General features: G+C 42.3%; 1 protein-coding gene across 3 annotated transcripts in view; it reads right to left on the bottom strand.

Moving 5' to 3' along the window:
• Nucleotides 1-2,039: 2,039 nt before the first annotated feature.
• kif13a (kinesin family member 13A) overlaps nt 2,040-26,387 on the bottom strand; it is a 363,930-nt gene continuing 339,582 nt past the window's right edge. For 2 of the 3 annotated variants that reach the window (XM_041183792.1, XM_041183791.1), the window contains exons 35-40: nt 25,711-25,761; nt 21,596-21,707; nt 14,567-14,718; nt 12,555-12,674; nt 6,711-7,890; nt 2,040-3,569 (exon numbers count right to left, since the gene is read on the bottom strand). In XM_041183792.1, the coding sequence (XP_041039726.1) occupies nt 3,286-3,569; nt 6,711-7,890; nt 12,555-12,674; nt 14,567-14,718; nt 21,596-21,707; nt 25,711-25,761 (1,899 nt within the window). In that variant the 3' untranslated portion in view covers nt 2,040-3,285. The remainder of the gene's footprint in view (nt 3,570-6,710; nt 7,891-12,554; nt 12,675-14,566; nt 14,719-21,595; nt 21,708-25,710; nt 25,762-26,387) is intronic. The other variant, XM_041183793.1, reaches the window with a different exon arrangement.

The raw sequence follows: 26,387 nt of genomic DNA on the forward strand, positions 1-26,387 counted from the left end.
CATAGTTAAGTAGAAAAACGTATGGAGATTTGAGAAGCAGAGAACAGTTAGTCAGAAAAGTTGGCCTTTTTCAATGGTATTGGCTGAAGAGCTGGAAATTGCCATACTGAGGCACAACAGAAATGCAGAGGGAATGCAATTCCAGTGCACCAACTTAACATAGGCAGTTTCTGCTATAATATAGGCAGAGGAATTTCTAATGCAAAAACTAACGAAAAATGCAACAGGAAGTAAGGTTTTGTAGATGTCTACATAAATACATTAAGATTTTTAATCTATTATTGATCAGTAATCTCCAGAGGCATTACTTAGGTTAATTCCACATATGATTATCAGTAGAGAAGCATTATATCATGTCATGCACAATATTATTCTGTTGCAGATGAAATTATGTCTCTTAAAGGTTACAAAGTCGAATTAATTAAGGTGAGTTAATTGACAGGTTGTTTGCTTTCCAGGATGGAGCTCCAAATTCTGGCTTAGCTGCAGATTGGCTTTGGTCAGAGTCCATAATAGCACAAAAGAAATTGGCCATTTGGCCAAATTGACCATTTGGCCCACTCAGTCCATGCAGGCTCTCCCCTTTCCCATAGAGTTTCTCTGTACAGATTTACTTAGTGAAAGTTAATTTGCACATAATTAGCCTATGGCAGGGTGATGCTCACACATTTGCAGGCACTTCCCATCATGCATCACTTTTTAGGCACACAATTCAAAGGCATGGGCTATTTTGCTTTATTTCTGAATTTTGCCCATTTTGATACTGAGGTTTGCACAGAAAAATGTAACATATTTAAGAGAGCAATGTGCCCATATATCATTAGCTAATTGCTTAATCCTTGATAGTGTAGAAGATCCTCAGTAGGGTATTTGATCCTGTATTGCAAAAGTGCATAGCTACTTTTCAGATCAGTATTGTTGAACTGATGAAACAGGGTTTCAATTTGGCTTAAAACTCAGCTAGTAGCTTAGGAAGAGTCACACAGCAATCCTTGGAGAATTCGTACCCATGGCTGAAGTTAATTCTTTTCTATTAAAACATTAGAACCACAATAGTGAATCACATAGGGCAGCACTTTCCCATCAGCGAGCAGGGCCCTCTCGCCGATACGTAAAATGACGCGCAGTGACATCGGCTGGGCATTTGGACGTCACCGCGCGTCATTTAGATCGTCAGTTCGACTGCGCGCCCGCCGAACTGTCAAAGGCCTATTAAGGCCTGTTAAAAACTAATTAACTCAATTTAATGAGCTGCCTGTCCAACCTTAAGGTTGGTGAGCAGGCGAAGAGCCCAGGTGACCTTCACATTTTTCTTGAAACCTCATCCACAGGCGAGATGAGGTTTCATGAACTGTTTTAAAATCTAATAAAAATGTATACATTTATTCTTTGACATGTCCCAGCTCATGTGATAATGTCACATGAAGGGACATGTTCTAAAAGTTTAAAAATCCTTTATTTAAAAGTTTAAGGCTGAAACAAATCTCCCTGAGGCACCTCCATGCCTCAGGGAGATCTCTGCACTCTTTCGCGTGCATGCACAAAAGAGTGCAGGGAACCACTCAGGGAATCCCCACCGCCTGCACAGGGCTTCCAGGCGCGTGTCACAATGGGCAGGCCTTAATTGGCCCACTCACATAAAATGGCGGCGTGGCCCCGATCGGGTTCATGCCCGCCCCCCCAAACGGGGGGGAAATTTCTGGCCACAGATTTAAAAAGCTGAACTGGCACAGATTGTACTTGTTGAGTGGAAGGCACTTTCTTCCAGGGTGTCTAACCCAATACAGATTGTCATTCTGACTGTAGTTATACTGCTTATCTTTGATCAATTTAAAATAGAAACCAATTGAGTGACATAAGATGTGTGCAGCATTACAGCCCGCTAATTGGATCCCTACTTTATAACACTGTAAACCCGACACTACTATCTGTATAGAACCATTCTACTAGATCACCAGAGATTTCAAGAAAAAGGCAGAAACTTGGTGAGATTTCTACATCTCAAAGCACTAATATACAAACAAAATCCACACAGTTGATTGATGGTTCCAGGCTGAAGTACAGTATGTATTCTAAAACACTGAAATCCTGTACCAATTAAATACAGTATTGCTGAAATAAAATATAAATTACAACTCTGTACATAGTAATACAAAAAACACTACGAGAGGGAAGTATATACACAAGACTAATTCAGAACAGCAGCTCTTGAGCAAGCCCCAAGTTTTTTCATATTAAAATCAACAGTCGGCCGTTCATCACAATTCTTTTCAAATAGACTGACTCTTAAGCACCCAAACAATTTTGCACAACTCTTTATGTACACTGGATGGCTTTCTGAAACAATCTTTAGTCCATCAGATTACACCTTTCCTTTATTGCATGGGATGCAGAAAACCCTTTAGTCATTATATATAATCTTGTGTATAAATTATTTAAACCAAATCCTCCAATGAGATCTTTCATTATATACACAACATTGTTGTAAAATGTACCATTACTTTGCTTTCTTCAGCAAGTGCATGCATACTTACTCTCATAAACCTTTAAAACAAATCTCCAGTCTGCTCCCTGCATTCCTGCAGTAATACTGTTTAAGCACTAAACTGCCTAACAGGCAAATCAGAGTATTAGTGTTTAGACTTGTAACATACAAAGCTTCAGGCAAAGGGTCCAACATGATAATTGAACGTGCACCCATGTGAAGCCAAGTCAACACAGTAGCAAGCTTTGGAAGACAAAAACTGGATAGAACAATCAGTTTTGCTTCAATGTGCTTATTAGACACAGAAATAAGGCAGCTTAATAGAGTAATGAAAACATGGCACGAGTTAATAAAAAAAATCAGAAGGTGCCTAAAGGTTAGAACACAATTTTGAACAAGAGGGACAAAATAAAAATTAAAAGGCTCCTGAATCTAATCAAGATCTTTGGTAATTAAGAACAGATTTAGAGATATTCATGATTTGCATCCCAGTTCTTTTTAATAAAATATCTATTTCCTGATTAAAATACATCTCAAAATGTTAATTTGCAAGATAGAAGCTGGTGCTCTCTTAACTGAAGTCTTGGTTTTACTTAGCAAAGCCACATTTTAGTGTACTCTATTTTCTGTTACTGAGATATACTATACCTTTCTTTAAAAAAGGAAAAATATTAAAGGATTTTATTCTATCCTCTATATCACAGAGTCATTAATATAAACAAAAAAAACGCTGTACAATCTATAAAATGCTCCATTAAGAGGTCTATACAGTGATGTGTAATAAGTGCAAATGTTGCAGCTCAGTTAATCCAGGATTTCCTGTTGTTCTGCTTCTTGGAGGATGCTGCATCTCCTGATTGATGTAGTACAGTTCCTTCAGGTTTAGTGGATGGGGTCACCTGTGATCTCCCAAGGCTGACACTTTTCCGCTTTTCATGACTTGTGGATGCCTGAGCTTGAGGCGTGCTGCTGCGCCGCTTTACTGTGTTGGAGACCTGGATGAGCCGGTTTGGGCGTACAAATACACCACAACTAGGATTGCAGTGAAAGTATTCTTTTCCTTCAATAGTGCCCTGATGTTTGCCTGCATGACAGTTAAAAATGCAAGAACATGGCATTTAAATAATATCCACCTTCTGCAAGTTCCAAGGTAACCAACAAAACATGGCGACATCAAATATGTATGATAGTATGGACAACATAGTGAGCAAGATGGAAATGTGGCATATTTGAATGAGTAAATAATGGGCGGTTTCAAACTAACATTACAATAGGCTAGTGGTATCATACACAATTGAACATATAACTTAGCTCAGTTCTTGGAAGCTGAAGTTGCAAATCATTTAGGAAAAAAATCAATCCAGAGCTGCTCTCACTGGAGCAGTGAAGGCTAAAGGAAGATTTGATAGGTGCTCAAAACCATGTAGGGTATGGACTGGGTAAATGAGAGACTGTTTTCAGTGGTAGAATGGTTGGTAACCAGAGGGCAGAGATTTAAAGTAATTGGCAAAAGCACCAGAGGTGACATGGGGAAAATTAAAGTTACACAGCTAATTGTTATGATCTGAATTACACTGTCTGAAAAGATGGTGAAAGTAGATTCAATAAAAGCTTCCAAAAGGGAATTGGATGAATACCGGAGAAGGAAACTTTGTCCAGAGGAAAGACCAGGGCAGTGTGATTAATTGGATAGTTTTTTTTTAATGTGGATGCTTCCTTCCTGTCTGTGTTCTCTTCATGAAGGTCTAAATAGACTAATAGTAATAATGAAGACGATGGCGCAATGTATTTGCATCCTAATTGCTGCAGAGTGCTCAAGGACACTAGAGTGAATTTCACTGTTGCAGATCTGAAGCATACATATACGGAAGGTGCCAACCTCATTGCCAGATTTGTGCTGTTGGAGACGTGGCAGGCATGCTACAATTGGCCTCAGTGTCTCAGAGGAAAATTATTAGCCAGGTTTCTCAAACTTGCACAAAGTGCATGCATGACACTGTTCATGGGATTCAGCTGTTACCTTTGATTTTAAATCCCTGTATGGCAGTGGTGAGCAAAAGTGTAGTGATTCGCCGCAAGTGGAAAGTGAATACTAAGAAACCCAGACCACTCTCACACAGGACCAACAGAAGTGGCAGCAGTGTGAGAAGTCAAGTGCCTACACACAGATGAGCAATGGCATGCAGGTGAAGTGGGAAAGAAGGTAGGGAGGGGGCTGAAAATAAATACTGAAGGCAATCAGTGAATGCAAACTTGGAGGTCACTGTTTAGCCTATTGGTCTCAGGAATTTTAAGACACATAAATAGGGTGTTAGATGCATTGTGCCAGTGTCAGCTCTCTGAAAGATCTACTTGTTTCCTCCAATGCCCCTGTACTTCTAATTAATCTATTTTTCAAATATTTATCTATTTTCTTTTTAAAAAGCTATTTTTGATTCTGCTTCTCACCAGCCTTTTTGCTAAGGCATTCCACATCTTAACAACATTGTGCGTGCAAAAAAGATCTCCAGACCTCTTCCTTCACTTAACGTTTCGAGTCCGTATGACTCTTCATCAGATTCATATGGACTCGAAACGTTAACGGTATCCCTCTCCGCAGATGCTGTCAGACCTGTTGAGTTTTTCCAGATGTTTTTGTTCTAGATTTACAGCATCCATAGTATTTTGCTTTTTTCTCTTCCTTCATTCCTTTGGTGAAGATTTTAAATTTGTACCTTCTTGTTAAATGACTCAGATCAATGGAAATAATTTTCCTGATGTAGTTTTCCAAAGTCTCTCAATTTTAATCTGATCTCTTTTTAAGGGAGCAAAGCATCAGTTTCTCTCTTTAAAACAAAAGTCTCTTATTCTTAGCTTCGTCTTGGCGAATCACTTTTGTATTCTCTTTATAGCCCTGAAACTCTTCGTAAAATATGATGCTCAAAACTGAACATAATGTTCTAACTACAGTGCAACCAATGTTTAGTTTAAATTTAGTATTACCACTTACCGTTTTGACCTTATGTCCTTATTTATAAAATCTAGAATCCCATGTGCTTTTTTAAAAAGAAATTACAGCTTTTACAAATTGTCCTCTCTCGTTTAAGGAGGGAGATATATAAACCTTAAATCTCCATGCTTTTACATTCCTTTTAAAGTTTTCCCATTGTGTGTAGATGTCCTCTCTGTATTCTTCCTCCCAAAATGCATCACCTCATTTCTCCACATTAAAAACTCACCCAACATCAAACTGCCCAATCTACTTATCTCCGCCTGAAGTCCATTGCAGTCCTCTTCACAGTAAATTATAAACTCTGTTTTTCTGTTGTTTGGAAATTTTATTAAATGTCTGCTGAACACAAATCCAATAAATCAGGACTGCTTGAAATTATACAAAATGAGGAGGCCATTCAGCTCCTTGGGCAGGATCTTCCGGTCGGCTAGTGGGGACGGGGCTCGCTCGCTGACGCGTAAAATGATGCGGGATGACATCGGGTGGAACTCCCAATGTCACCCTGCATCATTTCCATTTTCAAGTTGGCGGGGGTGCAGCCGAGTCAGCTGCGTGCCTGCCAACCTGTCAATGGCCTACTGAGGCCATTAAAAAACCAATTTAGATAATTTGTGGGCCTGCCTGTCCAACCTTAAGGTTGGCAGGCAGGTCGGGAGCCCTGGCAGGCTTAAGAAAAAGCATGAAACCTCATCCATGGGCGGAATGAGGTTTCATGAGTGATTTAAAATCTGCACATTGAGTTTTAAAAAAGTTATGGTCATGTCCCAACTCATGTGACATTGTCACATGAGGGGACACGGAAGGGAAACGTTAGGATGGTTTTTATTAAAAATTTGAAGTCTGAACCGATCTCCCTGAGGCAGCACTTAGCCTCAGGGAGATCTGTGCGCTCTTTCACGTGCATGATTGAGGGATTCCCCCCCCACAAACCCCACACAGGGAGTGCACAGCACTTCCTAGCGGACATCACACTGGGCGGGCTTTAATTGGCCCACGCACTTAAAATGGCGGCACGCCCCCAATTGGAGACTCCGATCGGAGGTGCGCCCGCTCGGGCCTGCTCCCGGACTCCACCCCCCCCACCCCCCCATTGGGCGGGGGCTGGGGGGGTGGAATTTTTCCCTTTAAGTCTATTCTGTGATTCAGTTAGATCATGGGTGATCTAGATCATGATCATGCATCACTTATACTGTGGAATCAAACAAGTGCAGAAGATTATTTATTGCTACTCACCAGCTGGAGTATCAAGTTCAACTCCAACCCAAATTCCAGCAGAGAAATCCACTGCACCAACATATCGGATAGTTCCATTCTTGTTGTTTCCAACAGATGCACGCTCTCCCAGCATGACCCAACTTGGTAGAGGCTCACCCTGTTCTGCACCGGCACTGTCCTGAATATCAGATAAACCTGAAAGGTTCTTTGAAACAGAGTTATCTGGGCTGCAGGTGTTATCAAATATTTCCACATGGTCAGCTTCCTCACAATACAGAGGGTTCTCCAACGTATTTGGTAATCTATTATCAAGTACTGTTGTCTGTGATTGATCATATGCCAAGCTGCAAGAATCCTCAGGAAGCTCAGAAACATCATTTGTGCACTTTACTGCAGAACTTTGCCATTTTTCATCAAGCTCTAGACTATCTACAGAAAGTCTATTAGAGTCATCAGAGGAACCTGTACTGTAAACCATGGGTTCATCAGGCAGTTCAAGGTCCTTTCTTGCTTCCTCAGCACCCTGAAAATCTGTGAAATCTTGACTGCTGAAAATTTCTACATTCACTATTGAATTAAAGGAGTCATCATCATCTCCTCCCTCTTCCGATATGCTACCTTGTGGGTTTAATGTGCAGGACAATGAATCTGATGCATATATATCTGGGATGGTTCTATAAACAAGTATAGATTTAGACTCAATGAACTGTTGCAATACTGAGGTTTCATTCATTAAGGCACTATTTGTTGGGAGTGACACACTCTTCCGCACGTCTTTTAAATCTGCGTTTTGCTCCTGAGCTCCATCTTCTTTCTCAGAAGACAATTTTAAGTCAGATAGACTAATCTTTGTCACAGTGTCCTGTAGGTCAGAGTCTCGTGTCTGGTTACTCAGCTGGTCTGTGCTCTCAGCACCAGTGAATACCACATCAGAAAGTGTTGCATTGGAGGCACTGTGGGAGATGTAACCGCTCGTCATACTGCTCGTAGTTGGACTACGAGAAACCTCATTTTCAAGGAAACGAGAATTCAGGAACTCAGGCTTGGACGAAAACAAATCTCTGTTCTCAAGGCTTGCATTATACACATCAAAGTCTGCAAAGTCTTCTGGAATGTAAGGTTGGAAACCATGAAAGCCTTGAGAGCTACTGGTTTTCTTGCTGAGGTTCTCCACTTCATAGTCCTCCTCTTCAGAATCCTGTGGTGAGTACATTTTGCAAAATGGTCACATAACTGCATTTTATCATACATTAAGAAAATTAGTGTCACAATAGGTAAAGAAGCATAATGGTTCAGACAGGACACATGATTTTCTGGCTGATTTATTGGAGAAGCTGTAACTAAATGATCTCATTTAATTCCAATTTCTTGATTTGAAGTTCAGCCGTATTTTATCTGCTGAGAGTTCCGTTTAGCCTGTCCAAATACACAGACCTGACTGGTCAACTTTCAACTCATGGATTTGATCTTGAGTTGAAAAACATTTGCATAAGTTGAAAGTAGTAACACTGCAAAAAATGCATTGTGCAATTTGTACAGCTGAATACTCTTGTTGAATGTTATTTTAATAAGGCTGATATCAGTAGCTAATCTTAGGTTGTTGAAGCTTTGAAGAGCATATTTTATTCAATTTTGTATATCCTTAGTTCAGTAGTGCTGATTACACAATGCATTACAGCTTCCTACAATATATATGTAGCCTTGTTAAAACAGGATTTAATATTGTGTATTCCAAGATTTTGCATAAATTGTCCACTTTCATTATATGAATGCTGTAACCAATTTCAGATAGGTTTCTGAAATATGCTTCTCCACCTTAAAATGTGAATGGCAAATAATTCATCAAGATTTAATAATATGAGATGGTTACCACTGCTTTTCACAGATAAATATGCCACAGGGGTGCCATAGCATAAGATCCCACCTTCCCCATTACTTGGCAAATTTGTTAATTAGAAGCTGAAAATTTTGAAACAGTGGTCCATAGGCATGACAAAAAAAGCTATCATACTGCCAAAACAAATTCTGATTTCCATCTTTAACCATAAACGCTGTTTACTTTCAGAGAATTGCCAAGTACTTAATTGAAGTTAAAAACAAATAATTCTATATCACATGTTAGGATCTAGTATATCTGCCTGAACAGGCAACTGGGGTCTTACTTAGGCTTTTCACTTGAAAAAGAGGCTTAGTCAAAAACTGAGGGTCGCTTAATATTCCCTCCAAGTTCTGTGACTCAAAAAGATAGCAGAAAATAAAGGCAAAACTTTAAAGGGGGAAAAATGTAGTGTGGAACTCTACACATGTCAAAACATAGGGTCAAGCAGGTGTAACCCATTCCTACACCTATTCTCTTTAATCATTAAATCTTCAAAATAGATGAACATTGAACAATAATAATTTGAAGTTTAGAGGTGCAAAATCTTCCTAATTCTGCCAATGTCATCCCATAATTTGTGAATGGGCAAGAAACTCAAATTTGAGAGAGAAGGGTGGAAGTTATGGTCCTTGGCCAACATGTAGCAGTGCTTTAGCAGTCTAAGTATGAAACTCATAGATATAGTAAGGCAAGTTTGGAGGCTGTCCGGTTCAACAATGATGAACAGATAGTCTTAAAATCGTCCATCAGAAAGAGTGGCAGGTCAATTTCAGTAAGTTTATCCCCAGATCAATTTTCCCAACTGGAACATCTTATAAATCTCATACTATATCCATTTTAAATCTTGATGAATCACTCCAACCATAATTCCAGATCATAACGATGTAAGGTGATGAATAAATTAATTTCAAAGATGAGGCTTTTTAATGTAATCTGCTTTTAAAATGGTAATCATACCCTAAATGTAGTTAGAATTATACAGATATAGGGCTGAGAAAGCTGAGAAAAAGCCTATATTATTAACTTTCATGTTGCCAATAGCTCTCCACATTTCATTTTTTATTTTTTGCTTGATGAAAGATGACAAATTGTCTATGTACTATCCTAAAATAAGAGCAGCCACAAAAACAGCATGTTATCTGTCACAGCAAGAATTGTGTACATCAATTAGGGAAGACCACAAATCCACATGATTCAAACCACAGTAACAGAGAAAAAAAAATCAAAATAAAGTCTTGATTAATGACAATTCAGTAGGCTTGTGTGCATGTGAGAAAGACAAGAGATTGTGTTAATATGGTACTAGAGTAGGAATGTGTTGATGTGATCCAAGTATACTACTTTGAAGAGGGCTGGAAGGAAACATACTTCCAGCCTCACGGTCATTAAATGTCCATCCTTACAAAGTCCTTAGCATGGGTCAAACTATTTTTATTAGACTTTTTTCACCTATACCAAGGATCCTGGGGAAATATTACCACAATTAGCTACTTGTAGTGAACATGTAATGAATGGATCAAGAATGTTTGAATGATTTTGCTACAATACTAAACAATGAAGCTATTCCACCCATGTAGTTTGGCACTAAAAACTTAACCAGGGAAAACTACCAATTTGATTTGTATACTGTAGCTGCAAAACAATAGTTAACAAAATCTCGATTCTATGATGCTCAATCCACAATCTGCAAATCTGGAATTCCTATAATGCCTACAATGGGTTATTGAAAGACTCAAGGCTTTCTCCCCCACCCAGGAAACAGTCTGACTTTGTCTCAGCTGCAATACTATAAATCAATGAATCATGCTTGGAGATATTTAGTCATTTGGTTATTTTTCTTTTTAAAATTAAGATCAGTCTTCGATTAGGCATTTGTAGATTTATGAGTATATTTTAAAATTCAAAACAGATTTCCATTACTCAGAAGACATAATTCTAGGAAAAGGAAAATTGATGAGTTATAGAAAGTATTAGCATAGTGTACCTCCAGGAAAAAAAAAATTATAGTGGAGGGATAACTGATTAATTTTCACTGGTGTCAATCACCAGTACCTATAAACAGATGAAATAAGATCAGATTTCTAAAATTTAAATCAAAATACACAATTTCACCAGCTGATAATATAACAGTCCAGGAGTTGTTTCTTGGTACATTCATGTAGAATGACATGGTAAGATTTCTAGAAGAACACTGTATATTAGAATGCAGAATATTGCAACATGTTTGTGTCATGAACTTGCAACTGCAACAGAATGAAAGTTAATATCAAAATAGCGAACATCTTGATTCAAAGAACCATTCCTTGTTGTTACTGACTTAAATGGCAATAAGATGCACCAGTTGTGCTGTCATGGGAGTCCCGGCGGAATCATTACAAAACATGTACAAAAAATTCAGGGCAACAATCACAAAGAGAGTGTAGGATAAGGTTCAAATTAATTAAAAAAAAGGCAAATTTAGGACTGGTATCAGGATTTTTTTTATACAAAGACTGAACAATGTGTGCAATGGACTTTAGATACAATATTGGCAGTGACAGACCTTTAATTATCAAAGGTTGTCTGCATAGCCAAATAGTAGACTGCAAGACAGAGGAGGAAGTGATCAAATTTTACAGCACTCTGATTGGGATTGCGCCTCGAATAACATAAGCAGTCCGGGAAAAAGGGCACATTATTCGTACAATGGATACAGTGCAGAGCAGAGCTACTAAGCTGATCCTCAGTGTATGAAGCCTGAGTTATAAAGGAAGATGAGATAAAGTGAACTTTTCAGCGTAGAGAGATGATCTCCAATATTATGCAGGTATACGATTTTTAAGAGAATTGAAAAGGTAGTCTATAATGGTTCTGCACATTGAATTGAGAGTGTAGGATAAGGTTCAAATTAATAAAAAAAAAGAAAAGGCAAATTTAGGACTGGTATCAGGATTTTTTTTATATAAAGACTGAGCAATGTGTGCAATGGACTTTAGATACAATATTGGCGGTGACAGACCTTTAATTATCAAAGAAACAACTGTTTGTATGGTATAGTTAGAGAACTGCACAATTTTTTTGAATTAATCATTAAAGTGGGGAAAACGGTCTCTCTCATGCATTATCTTGTGATGAATATAGGTTTATTCAAGACACAATAGAGCACAATTTAGTCTGCAGTACAACACAGAAGGCAAACCGAGTCAGCCATTAACGCAAGGCAATCTAAGTAGGTTGCAAAACCAGGCATAAGCTAGTATGTTGTTTTGTGCTCTTGAACACAAATTAAGTTCAAGCCTTTTAGATCAATTTATTCCTGAAAGTTTTCAGGAAAAATGTCATCAGGAAAGTGAGCAAAGCTCATGCACCCTTTCACCACATAAATCAGGAAAATATGCAACTGTGAGCTGAAAGATGTGGTACAGCTAGGGCCCAAAATCTGGTGAAGCTTATGAAGTTAAGTTAAAATATAACATTAGGTTATGCAATGATCAACATTATCCACTACATGTTCTATTGTGACCTCCTCTGCTCTTTAGGAAGAGGAACTTTATCTGTTAGCATTTATGAACGCTAACTTACCAACTAATTCCATTTCTCTATTACCAGCTAATTTCAAAAATATAAACAATGATAATACATCAAGTCCCTTCATTTATAAGCAATGTATTTAATTTAAATAACAACGTTACTCAAACTAAGGCATTTAGCCTCAGGCTACATTCAGACACAAAGTGAGATAAGAAAGAAACCACAGAGAAGTAAAACTATGGTTTACAAAAATGCAGGATATGCTTGTGTTTCGAATAGTCTATACTTCCAACAGTTTTGCAATACACTTGAATAATTTTCCAAGTAGACATTAGAAGAAAGCAAACAAATGGCTTGCCTGCAGAACAGATAGAAAATTATGGCTGCATTCATGAATGTTTCAGCCATAATCCTAGTGAAAGGACCTTAATCCCACCACCAAGTATTATGACATAAATAAAAGGAAAACTTACAAACGTGTCCTTATTTTCGTTACCGTTTTCTACTGACATGGGGATGGCACTGGTTCCTGTGGGTACAACACTGCTACTGCTATGTACCAGCATGCTTTTATCCTGAGGGAGAGACATGCTCTGCAATGGTCGAGACACACAATGAAAAATGTCACACTGCTAATGACACATTAATCAAGACTACAAGCATGCAGTTAGTTGATCAAGAAACATAACCATGGTTTTAACATAAATACTCCACATAAGCTGCAAACATTCAATTCATGCACAAAAAAAAAATCATGCCTCTTCATTATACGTAAGTGGTTCCGTTAGATTATTTAACTGACGGCCTATAAAGTGAACAATACTGAAGTGTGTCATCTATTACCAGCCATCTGTAACAAGTTTACTGCAGGTACTTTGCATACAACATACAGTGAGCTTCATTCTCCATGCTATTCAAAGATATAATTATTTTTTTCCTTTTAACCCAAACAAGCTTTTGGAGCATTTCATTCAAGATATTATTGCTGCAAACAAAGCTCCTGATTAAGAATGATTCAGTATTCAGATCTGGCCTACTTATTTCTTAAGCAGGTTATTTAATTCAGCTATCACAATGACAGTTCTGCTTTGAACCCTGATGGTATGTTTTATTCAGCAGCTACAATATTAATTATTTGCTATCAGAATGAATAGTTACAAAGCAGTCATTACAAAATGTAAAATTAATTTAGATGGTTACCATATTCTTGCAATATCTCAACTAGCATTAACATTTGGGCTTTCTGAGAGTATTATTAATCTTAAATTGGTTGTCATGTCCTATGCAGTGGGATAATTCCCTCCATCACTCAATCTTAATTATTTGTCAATACAGCAGGAATCAACAAAGTGTCTAGATGATCCCTCCTAATTAGCAAGGATACTGTGGATACATGGGTACTAAGTTGAAGAGTACAGAAAAATGGCAAAGTAACAACTGCAGCATTCCTTATTCTTCAAAAAAAAAAGTGAATTTTGTCGTGCATCCTCCCAGAAATATTGCCACTTACCAGATACAATGAAATTTGCTATGCAGGTAGAAGTTTACTTGAAGCTTCTAGAGGCAGGTAGATTCGAGATTTGAGAGGCAACCGAGTTGTGTGGCGAACCCAATATGATTTTAAAAAATGCAGTGCTATCATCCATCAGGCAAACTAATTTGGTGTTAGGAATTTGAGAGGTATACAACACTGAGCAAAATGGAATAACAACTCAAAGATGAAGATCAGCCTGAGAGGTACCTACTTTCCCTACAAGTTCTCATCTCTTGCAATATAAAAGCTCGCTTGTCCTAACCATGCAATGTGAGGATTGAGGAAAATCATAAGAACGGTCGACCCTTTCTTTTATAGCAAAGAAGAATGTGGAGTTTATTAGGGTTGTTTTACACGGTGCTTTGGAACCTGAACAGACAGGTATTTTCACCATTACCCCCACCCCCTTGCTTCTAGTAAGCTTTGGGCAAAGTACCAATGATACAGCAGGGGTAACAAATGGGGAAAGCTGTTTATTGAATTGTTAGAAGCTAGTTATTAAATGACAAATCTCACAGTTCCTGCCCTCTGAAACTTAAGCTTCTGTGCTAGCATAATTCAGACACCTGTGTGACTGTGATCAAAGCTACAAGTGTAGTAATTATATAAAATAAAACATTCAATAAAAATAGAGTAGGAGGAAATGAGACAGGACAAAATTTCTTTAAAAAGACACATATCCTTTGTAAATTCTATTTGCTTGGCTTACTAATCCATGGAAATAAATTAATATATTTCAAACTAAATTTGCTCTTTACAACAAAGTTATTATAGAATGATCAGCACTGGGCAATTATTTTTGTTTCGGGAGTTCACCTATCAAGACTTAAGTTCTTCTATCAGTTATATTGCTTATTATGTTGAGCTCGTTTTTAAAAATCCAACAATAATGTTCCCCTATATTAAGAAGAAGCTTGATTTTCCACGCCAATGTAAAGATTTAAATTTTACCTCATGTGAAAGGAGAGGTTTGGTTTCCAGAGGTTGCTTGCCTTTACGTTCCTCTCTTACAGGCATAAGTGACTTCAGAAATTTCGGTGGCTGAGGGGAAAATGCTTTAAGTGGACTACCCATCAATGAGTGAGGACTCTCTGGTGCAGTGCCTATCAGTGAAAGAAAGTAAAAGGAACAAACCATCATGAACTATCAGATCATAGAATTTTTTTCAATATTTCATGTCAACTGCAACTACAAGGAATAATTTTCTTTTGAGAAAAAAAACATGTGAACTGATTACTGGTGGATCAAGATATCACAAGAGTTTTCCACCTGTACTTGGGGTGGGGGTGTCCGGGGGCAACTGCTGCCCTGCCACGGAGGCAACTGATTTTAGGGATGGTGGTGTCCAGGGGCAACTGCTGCCTGGCCCCGAGGCAACTATACTCGCGGTCCGGGGTGGGGTTACTGGGGCAGCTGCTGCCTGGCCCTGGAGGTGACTGTATTTGGGGTGAGGTGTGCAGGGGCAACTGCTGCCCTGGCGTTGCATCCCCCGCACAAGCAATCGAGGTGGTGGTGGTTGTGTGTGTGTGTGTGTGTGTGTGTGTGTGTGTGTGTGTGTGTGTGTGTGTGTGTGTGTGTGTGTGTGTGTGTGTGTGTGTGTGCACAGGGTTGGCGAGGGAAGTGGCCATGCAGTAGGGACACCTGTATAAAATGACCATCCCTCTGCAACTGAGACAGATCAGGTGCAGCCACAGTGAAAATATTGGGGTGGGGTCCTAGCCAATTCACCCACGCAAGCAATGTGGAGGCACCAATGTGCCACCAAGCCCTCCAGACCTTACCCCCACCACCCCGGCACAGACCACGCAGCAGTTGGACTGCACAAGTTGTACAATCTCCTTGCCAATGCTGGGCATGTAGCAGTCACTGCTGGAGGCGTTCACAGCCCATTGCAATATCAGCAACCCAGTTTGAAGCAGTGTCCTCCCTGTCGCAGGATGACAGCGTAGCCATGCAGCATACTCATCTGTGGCCTTTCGAGGGATAGCCAGCACTTCCCGGGAAGCATTAAGGGGCGGTCACACAGGGCCAGGAAAGGATGCTAAGTACACCAATACTAACCATGTCTCTCTCCCTTTCATGCTGCAGGAGGACCACGTCAGGATCATGGATCCTGGTGATTTAGATGTATGCCTGATGGCCTACAGAGAGTAAAGACGATGGAGGAGAGAGTGACTGGGGCTCCTGGCCACGCAAAGGCAGGAGCAGCAACCTCATGAAGAAGGGGCAGCAGGAGCTCCCACACATGCTGGCCAGGAGTGACAGCAAGCTGTGGGCTGGTCAGCAACCAGCAACACCCAGGGTCTATAGACGCTGTCTGTCATTCCTGCAGATGACCAAGGACCAGTGTCACCGATGACTGCGCATGTCTAGGGACCTGGTCGCTCATATCTGCCACTTACTGCAGGACTTGGGGCCAAGGGGACATGGAGGACATCCACTGCCAGTGGCTGTGAAAGTGACCGTGGCGCTTAATTTTTATACCAGTGACTCCTTTCAGAGCTCCACAGGTGACCTCTCTAGGATCTAACAAGCTGCCACCCACAAATGCATCCATGAGGTCACGAATACCATCTTCTCAAGGACACACAACTTGTGCATTTCGCCCAGGACCGGGACAGCCAGGGTCATTGGATTCACCCTGATCTTGGGATTCCCACAGGTGCAGGGTGCGATCGACTGCACCCATATGGCACTCAGGTTTCCATCGGTGGACTACATCAGCCGCAAGGACTTCCACTCACTGAATGTGTGGCTGGTATGCAACCACCAGAAGCACATTCTGCAGATGTGCGCAAGGTTCCCAGGGAGTGTGCATGACACCTACATTCTCAGTCACTCGCAGATCCCTGCATCTTCCAGGGTCCACAGAGGCTGCAGGAATAGCTCCTTGGGGGCAAGGGCTACCCACAGAGGCTGTGGCTGATGACACCCATGCGGTGGTCTCAGACTACAGCAGAGCAAAGGTATAATGAGGCTCATGCTGCAGCTTGCAACTTAGTGGAGTAGACCATCGGGATGCTGAAGATGTGGTTCAAGTGTCTGGACCGGTCTGGTGAAGCCCTGCAATACAATCCACTGAGGGTATCACGCATCATCGTCATCTGCTGCACCCTTTACAGCCTGGTGCTCCCATGGGGAGAGACAAGCTGGCTGAGAAGGAGCTGGAGGTCTCCTCGGATGAGGAGGATGGTAGCAGGGATGAGGGTGAGGAGGTCCTCATTGGTGATGATGATGGGGATGAGGCCCTCCCACTGGCTGGATGAGACAGCCGTGCTCGGGAGGCCCTCATTGCTGCAGATTTGTGGAGGATGATGACAACATGCAGTGAGGTGTCCTCACAGATTCCCACATCGCAGTTGTGAACGTTTGACTCCAGTCTGGCTTATGGCAGTGCCAAAAGCCTCTGTCAGAATGTTCCTGTCATGGAGATGCAGCGGAGGTCCTAATAGTCGCTCGATCGCAGGAGGCTGATGACAACATGCAACGAGGACACTCCATGAATCTTCACATAGCCTCTGAGAATATCTGACTCCTGTCTGGCTGAGGGCAGCTCGATTGCGGTCCATGATGAGGACCATCTCAGTGATGCAGCCATGAAACTTTAGGTGCATCTGATGCTGTGTTCACCTTCAGCACCTGAGCCAGTCAGGAGCTGGTGCACAGAATCAATGGTCACAGATGCTGGTGTGATGGGGGCTAACCCCCCTTAAATATCCTGAGAGCACACAGAGAAAATGCGAGAACAATGTGGCACCTGCCTACCACACTCAGTGATGATTCCAGGGAGTGTGAGGTTGGACCATCACTTTGGTCCAAAGGCTGCACAGAGCACAGGGAAGAGGCCCTGGACTGAGACACTTGCCTTTATCTTGTGCAGAAAGGTTTCACATCTGAGTGACAAGAACACTGCTCATCAGAACAAGGATTGACAATAGTAAACAGTATGTACAAGTGATCAACAGCCATGTCCAGGCCATGCCCAGGCTGTGCAACTACTTCTCCTTACCAAGTGGTTATGGTACTGGGTTTGTAACCCCAAGATCAAGAGTTCAAATCTCACAATGGCAAACTATGAAACAATGTAACTTCATATGAATAGGGCTTGGCCTAAATAGCCAAGTGGTTATTGTACTGGGCTTGTAACCCCAAGATCAAGAGTTCAAATCTCACAATGGCAACTATGAAACAATGTAACTTCATCTGAAACAGACGGAAACATGTTTGTACTCGAAAGAGTTACATCTTCGTGTCCAGGTCGCAGCCGATGCCATCCAAGACCTGAGAACGGTCGTGCTCGGACCCGATGTAATTTTAGGTCTTGAGGTGGCCCAGGTGCGCGGTGGTCTTCTGTCTGAGTGTTCCCCTGTTCGGACGGAATTCCACATTGGCCCCAAGCCCCGAACCCTCCCTCGGGTGCTGGTGCCCCGCAATATGAGCCTCCTCGGGGACATGCCCTCTGTGCCTTTTGGCACGGCAAAGAGGAGCTTTTTGTACGGACTGCTGCTGCACACCTTCCATTTTCTCGCCCTTGCCCGCCGCCCAGACACGCCCTGGCATGCCTTGTTGCCGTCCGGCGGCAGAGGCCCCTGATGGGAGGCCCTCTACGGAGGTATCCTCCCCCTTTCTATCGGGGACCTGGGTTGGAGGGTGTTGCATGCAGCAGTCCCCTATAATAGGAGAATGCATAGGTTCACGGACTCTCAGGACAAGTGCCCTTTTTGCGGTCTTGTGGAGTCTGTGGACCATGCATATATAGGGTGTGGTAGGCTGCACTCCCTTTTTAGTTATTTGAAAAACCTTTTATTGATGTTTTGTTTGCACTTCAGCCCCACGCTCCTGATCTATGGGCACCCGGTGCGGAAGGGGGTGGGGAAGGAGGAGAACCTCCTCGTGAACCTGCTCCTGGGCCTGGCCAAGTTGGCCATTAACAGGTCCAGGCAGCGGGCGATCGACGGGGGAGTCCTGCCTGATTGTTTATCCCTCTTCCGTGGCTACGTTCGCGGCCGGATATCCCTGGAGAGGGAGCACGCGGTGTCTGCTGGCACTCTCGAGGCCTTCCATGCCTGGTGGGCACCGCGGGGACTGGGGTGTTTTGTTGACCCCTTTAATCACATTTTGATTTAAAGTTTGTAAGTTTCCGTTAAACTTTGTTCTTGGTTTTACAGCTGACCTGAATTAGGGGCTGTGCCTGATTTATCCCAATTTTGTTAATTTGGTTTTATTGGTTTTAACTCAAAAGAGTTACATCTTCTTAACGGCTTGGCCTAAATAGCCAAGTGGTTATGGTACTGGGCTTGTAACCCCAAGATCAACAGTTCAAATCTCACAATGGCGAACTATGAAACAATGTAACTTCATCTGAATAGGAACAGATGGAAATGTGTTTGTACTTGAAAGAGTTACATCTTCTTAACGGCTTGGCCTAAATAGCCAAGTGGTTATGGTACTGGGTTTGTAACCCCAAGATCAAGAGTTCAAATCTCACAATGGCAAACTATGAAACAATGTAACTTCATCTGAACCAGATGGAAACGTGTTTGTACTCGAAAGAGTTACTTCTCCTTACCAAGTGGTTATGGTACTGGGTTTGTAACCCCAAGATCAAGAGTTCAAATCTCACAATGGCAAACTATGAAACAATGTAACTTCATCTGAAACAGATGGAAACGTGTTTGTACTCGAAAGAGTTACTTCTCCTTACCAAGTGGTTATGGTACTGGGTTTGTAACCACAAGATCAAGAGTTCAAATCTCACAATGGCAAACTATGAAACAATGTAACTTCATTTGAAACAGATGGAAATGGGTTTGTACTCGAAAGAGTTACTTCTCCTTAACTGACCTAATCCTGCAGCTACATCTTGGTGCTCCCCGGATATCCACAGCGGAGGTGGAGGCAGCCTGCTGACTGCATTGCCCTGTCTGTGGTGGTTTTGGCAGGCGTCCTCTGGAGGGCTGAGACTCGGAGAGCCCGGGCTGGCTTTCAGGTTACTGCGGTGAGGCAGTGGCACCCTCCTCGGCCTGTGGAGCTAGAGCTGCTGGGGTCACAGGAAGAGGGGTTTCAGATGGGCCGGACATTCTCGGAGTCACCTGGGTGGATGGCCCCGTGGAGTGCACCTGCTGATCCTCATCCCTAAGGGTGCCTGAGGGCCCCTGGCTGACTCCATGAGGGGAAGGGGTAGATGGAGTGGAATCGAGCTGCCCAGCATCCTTCTTGCGTACACACTGTTGGAGGCCAACAATGGTATCAGTGATGGAGTTCAGCCTGTGCAGCAGTGCAGGAGCAATGTCCTGGGCCAAGGTCTCCATGGCGGCCGCCATCCTGCCAGTGTTGACCTCAATGCATTGCAATGCTGGCGCTATCACCGCAGGCTGAAGACAGATGGACTCCTCCATCGTGCTTTGCAATCTGAGGAGTGCAGCGGACATCCCTTTCTGATGTGCCTGAGCTTACCTTTGCAGCTCCAGCAACTGTGACATGGCCGAGTCCAGAGGCTCATCATCTGACTCGGACTCAACAGGTTCCTGGCCTCCAGCAGCACTCCGAATGCCGGGGACCTGGGTACTCCCTGCCGCCGCCTGCCATGCATCAGACTGTGCACTGTGCTCACCAGTATGTAATCCCATGGCTATTCTAAAGCTAGGTCCCACTGAGGTGTGTGTCTCTGCGCTGGAGAAGGTTGTGGGTGAGCGCTGTGATGGAACTTCGAGGACGGTGCCATCAGATTCCCCTTTGGAGATTTCTTCAGGGCTTGATTGGAGGCAGATTCTGTCGGTTTTTTGGCGAAACCAAGGGGAGATAATTAGTGCATGAGTGTCTGATGGATGTTGCACTGCTGGATCCTCACTTGGTACAGCACCGCTGTCCTCACTGTCAGCACAGGAACGGTCCAGATCATGGCTGGTCAGCTGGATGGCTCTGTTTTCAAAGTCCGGGGGGACCTTGATTTCGGGTACTCCGCCACCGGTCTGCGACCTCTCCCTCTCGTTGTGCGCCAGCTTGTCCTGCATGGATAGAGATGGAGAATATGTAAGCAGAATGCCTGCCAGATAGATGTGCCTGGCCTATGCAGGTGGTGAGTGGTCCCATGGGTGGGCTGAGGACAATGAAGGATTGTGTGAGAGAGTGAATGGTGATGTCCCTTGAAGTAAGGGCCTGTGGATGTGTACTGGGTTTGTGAGTGTGAGAGTTGAGAATGATGAAAAGAGTGACTTACCCTGGTGGAACTGAGATCATTCATCCTCTTGCAGCACTGGGTGGCTGTCCTCTTCTGAAGGGTGTTAGCGCTGATCAACGCTGCCACTGCCTCCCAAGCCAGATTGGTGATGTTGCTGCCCATCCTGCGGCCAAAGCAGGGGTACAGGACGTCCCGGCAGGCCTCCACAGCATCCAGCAGTCACTCAGAGGGCTGCAGTCTTTTTTCCTTTGCTGGCCATGCCTCCCAGGCAGTGTTGGTGAGCTGGTAGCAATGAGCGGTGTGCTGGCAGCTCCTTTTAAACATGGTGGCCGGTATGATGCAATGGCGGGGGTGCTGGCGGGAGGGCGAATGAGAGCCTGCCCATCATGGAAACGGCGTGTTTCCCGGAAATGCATTAATAATGAGGTGGGTTGGGACAATACGACATGAAAACCCGCCATCACGACTGGTGGGTGAAACGTCGTTAGGGCAAATTTGGGAAAATTCTGCCCAGGGTTTCCACCAAACGTTTGGCAGAAGGTGGAGAAGAGAGTGGGGGAGGGGGAGGAAAGGAGAGGAGAGGGTGGGAGGAAATGAGAGCAAAAAATTAAATACTTGAAAGATTTTAAGTATTTCAGGAAGCCTGACAAGATGGACATTTAAAATAAAAATTAAATTTTAGCGTATGCTAAATATTAAAAATTCAACATGATCTTATTGTACTATTAAATGTTCCATATTTCTGTCTTTTCATGATAAGTATAATTAGTTGATTTCACTTTGCTGATAATTATATTTACCTCCAGTGTCTTTTACCCTGCGTGGTGAATCTTTAGGTAGGGTACCGTACCAGGAACATTCCTGAGAGTTGAACGAGCAGTCAGAAATATCATGATGACTCTCTGAACGACCCTAGCAGCATCAGGAAAAATAAATAAAATGGTTTACTGCTTTTACAAAAACAATGAATCAATTATTTTTAGTTGTATGCCAGAATAGCCAGGAAATTAAAACCATATGCTAAACTGCATGTCATTTTAACTTAAACAAAACTATTGAAATCTTCAGAAAAATAGTTAAACCACAGTATGGGGTGAGAAGAAAATTAATGCTGTTTTTAGGATGTGCAAACCTTTTATAATGGAGGCAATTCCAGCAACGTAACGAGTCCTTTTGATGCAAAATGATTTTAACATTGCACATTTCCAAGTTGACACACTAACTGGGACAGGTTAGATCAATCATTACGGGAACCGAAGATGCTCCTTTAATGGACTAAATTATCCAAGTACAATATTTGCACAATAAAAATGGAGAAGTCAAAGAACAAAACTCTCAAGTCCAGTTCACTTAATCTACTTCCATCTTCATGTGACTGGGTACAGTGGAAGTTTGTTGTAAATGGCTGTGGTTTCCTGCTTCTGAACACAGCAGCCTGTTACTTTTTTTGTCCATGGAAGGGAACGGGAGGAAAGTCATGGGTTGGTGTGGAAGAGTTAGGAAACAATTCATGGTAGCTTTACAATGACCTATGTTAGAGTTCATTGCAGTAAGAACACTTTAAACAAAGTTGTGCATAATTTGAGTTGCTTTTAAGAAAATTTGAATAGTTATCATAAATATTGAAAGTAGAGAGCTGCAGTTCCTTTTTCCATTTGCTATATGAGGAGGACTGGTATGTGTGTTGAAGAACCTCACAAGAAAGGCCCCACCTTCATATAAGCCTTTGGTCAAAAGCAAAGTAAAATTTGCACCACAGAATTGACATTTAGGATAACAGTTAAGAGACTCCCTTCATATGGCCACATGAGTACTAGTGTCATGCAATGAAATAAATGTCATGCCTACATCAGTGTTACTTTTACTGCTCTTTTACTCAAGATCCATCAATAACTTTATTACAAAGATACTGCAGATGCTGGAAATCTGAAATAAAAACATAAGATGCTAGAAACACTCAGCAGTTCAGGCAGCATCTGTGGAGAGAGAAACAAAGGTAATTGGATCATTTTTTGCAACGGAGGTGAGAAACAGGAGCTGGGACTGTTTACGTGCAAGAAACCCATGTCTGTTGGGAAAGCAACTGAAGTTTGGATTTTCATGGTGCAAGCCTTTAGCTGATATGGAGAACGGTTTCCTGTCCAATTAAAAATGGTAGATGAGGTTTCATGATTTTTCTAGTTTGCGCCGGGGCTCCTGGCCTGTCCGCCAACCTTAAGGTTGGACGGGCAGGTCCTTTAATTACATAATTGACTCTGTCAATGGCCTCAATTGGCCATTGACAGGTTGGCGAGTGCGCAGTTGATTTTGCTGCACCCCCACCTTCCTGAAAATTTAAATGGGGCGCGGTGATGTCGGGAGTTCTCCCCGACATCACCCCGCGTCATTTTATGGGTCAGCAAGCGGGCCCCACCCCCACTTGCTGCCGCGTAAACTCCTGCCCTATATGTACAAAGTTCTTTTCAGGTTGAACCTGAACCACATCTAATCCTCCTGGATCTTATATGGGCGTCTCTAATGTGCACTGAAGTGGAGCAGTGAATGCAGATTTGTAGATTTTTGTATAAAATATGAGAAACAGAATGTAGGTCTTGGGCTTGTAAAGTTTGACTTGCAGTTGGATTCTGGAAGATTTTTTAAACAAGAGGTAGTCCAATACTGAATTTATACTGTTTGATGGTTTTAATACATTTAGTTGTAGAAAGTAAGTACAGCACCAAATATGTTAACTTTCATCTTCAATGGGTTATGGCAAGGATTGTGGGGAAACGGCAGGAAAGTGGAGTTGAGGATTATTAGATCAGCCATGATCTCATTGAATGGCAAAGCAGACTCGATGGGCCAAATGGCCTACTTCTGCTCCTACGTCTTATGAGGGAGAGGAGGGAGGTCCTCTTCCAAGAGTGTGGCAGGAAGAGGCCACCTCATCATGCAGCAGGGGCACTTCTCTGTTCAATGTCATCTCCCTTTGACTCCAATTCCTCCTCTTCTGTTGCCTCCTAGGGGCCTCACTGTCCTCAAGCTCCACACCTCTTTGGAGGACCATGTTATGGAAAGCATAACAGGCCACTCCAATGACTGAGGGCCTTGCAGGAGGATATTGGAGGGCACTACCTGACTGGACCAGGCACTGTACTCAGTACCCTCTGAGCCTGCAAAGCTCCATCAATTTCGAATCTGATGTGTTTTTCAGCCTTAGTGAAGAGGGCATCTGTCACCTGAGTGATGCACCGGTCTTCTCTGACAAGGTTATAAACGTCTGTGACCATCTGCCTAGAGAGTTGCAGTCTCCTTTGACATTGGTTCACAGCCATCTCCAGATATCTTCACCTCTGAATGTAGATCTGTGCTCAGGTTAGTGTCTCCTTCTTGTTCCTCATCCCTCTCATCTAGCTTCCTGCTGGCTGGGGTTCTGTTCTTCCTAAGCAGGCTGTTGCTCTTCATTTCCAATGATCTCAAATTCTGAGAGAGCAGCACCAGCTGCAGCCTTCCTGGTGATCGTGGAGTTCAGCCATGCCAATGCTCTGATATCCATGCAATGCCAGGAGGGTGATGGCTCCCTGAACTGGCAAAGTTCTTAATGCTGACTCCTTCCCTGACTGTCGATAGGCTGAAACTTTAATTTCAAATGGGCAAGCCATTTCACCTATGAAAAGCATGATCAATTACCTTTCTAGGCTTTGCTGACCTCCGTGATTCACCCTGACATGGTCCTCACCTGCCTCCAGCTGGTCTGAGACAGAATGCTGCTGAATGCTGGCTGCCCCCAGGAAGATTCAAAAAGTTTGCAAAGAATGGACCCTTAACAACTTTAATTGGCTTAGTTGGGGGCACCTGCAAGTTTGGAGGCCCACGCTTGCCCCCACTCTGAGAAAAATCTGAGATACTGGAAATGGAGATGGGATGCTCAGCTTCTTGGCATGCTGTTATTTATCAGGTAGCCGGGCTCTGTTTCAGCCCCATCTGGGCTGCGAAAACCCAGCCTCACATTTCAGCTTGATGACCTTTCATCAGAACTGTTCTCATGGGAGGTCATCGACCTGAAAAGTTAACTCCGTTTTTCTCTCCATTAACACTGCCAGACCAGAGTACTTCTAGCATTTTCTGTATTATTCCATCAATAACGTTGTTGAGTATGTGTTTTTCAATGAGTGGTCCAAGCATTTACAAGTTTTAATATCTGCCAATGGCTTAAAAGTTGTTAGTGAAAAAATTCAAGCCCAAGGTTCGAAAGATGGCCCATGCCATCACCACCTAGGGATGTACATGCTAAATTGCTGTTGTGAGCCTGTCCTTTGGCTGTAATTTGATTTGACCAGATAGATTTGAGTCACAATGATTGGAAAGAGAGAGGCTGTCGAGCTCATTATTCTACACGAGCCAACAATTCTACCTGTCCAAATTGCTGCCTCTTAAATGCTTCCAGAATTTTTGTCTTCGCTGTCCTTAACTGGGAGGTCATTCCATATAAATATTGTTTTATATCAGCAAGTCAAATCCCAAACTGAATTAATTTAAGGGAAGTTGGGGAGGGAAGTTGAATTGCTGGCATTAGCTGTTATAGTCCTGGTTTTTGAGCACACTCAACGTATTATGCATTTGCTCAAAATTTAGATTGCATTACTGATCTCAGGGCCGAGTCCCTGATCCAATGTTCCTAATTAAGAGGTAGTACTTGAAGGGTTGGAAAATTGCTGGACTACAGCCCCTGGCTTTCCATTCATTTAAAATGGAATAGAAAATCAAAGTCTCCAGGGTACTTATAAGACATTGTTAGGGATTATCCTCTGGACAAATAAACACCTGCATTTAGCAGCAAAACCATCAATTTCACGCTCTTACCTATGATTCCCCACGAGCTCTAGCATGCACCTATTATATTTATGTAGTGTTTAAGAATTCATTGGTAACGTACCCTGTACTCATCCTCTTCATATCCAGAAAGATCTGATCGACTACTGGAGACCTGTAGAAAGCAAAAATGTAACAAGACAGGCAAATCAGAGATTTTATAATAATTTCTGCTTGCCTCAAAATGTCTTCCTTTCCTGCTTTGATCTAAGATTGTTTAATAAGCACATTTAAAGCATGGTTGTGAATTTTAGGCATATTATTTTCCATTACGTTTCAACATTTACAACACACACAGTTAAGGGTGTGATCTGTAATAAAATTAATACAATTCCCATAAGTAATTATAAGCACCTAAAAGTGGTGGGCACATTACATGTCCGTTGCCATATTTAAGCAGCAAAAATAAACGAGCACATTTAAACCATTTTTTGCTTTTTACACAAGAAAGCCTTTGAATGAGCACAGAAGTATCTTCCAGGATAACATTTTGAAATGCTTCAGAGTACAATCTACATTTTCTAATATGGTACATCTCGCCTCAGCACATCAGCCGTGTGTCTACGTTCCACAGTCACACAGGCTCTAACTGAACATTTTACACCAAAATATTGCAATATTAATTTCTGTAAGGCACCATGAATAATGCAAGGAGAATGCATGCTATTTCCTTCTGCTGCAGTAACTCAGATCGAAAGTGGGCAGTGAAACAGAACTGCAAACATGCACAAACAGTAGGGA

Source organism: Carcharodon carcharias, chromosome 3 (assembly GCF_017639515.1).
Source record: "Carcharodon carcharias isolate sCarCar2 chromosome 3, sCarCar2.pri, whole genome shotgun sequence".
NCBI classification, from domain to species: domain Eukaryota; kingdom Metazoa; phylum Chordata; class Chondrichthyes; order Lamniformes; family Lamnidae; genus Carcharodon; species Carcharodon carcharias.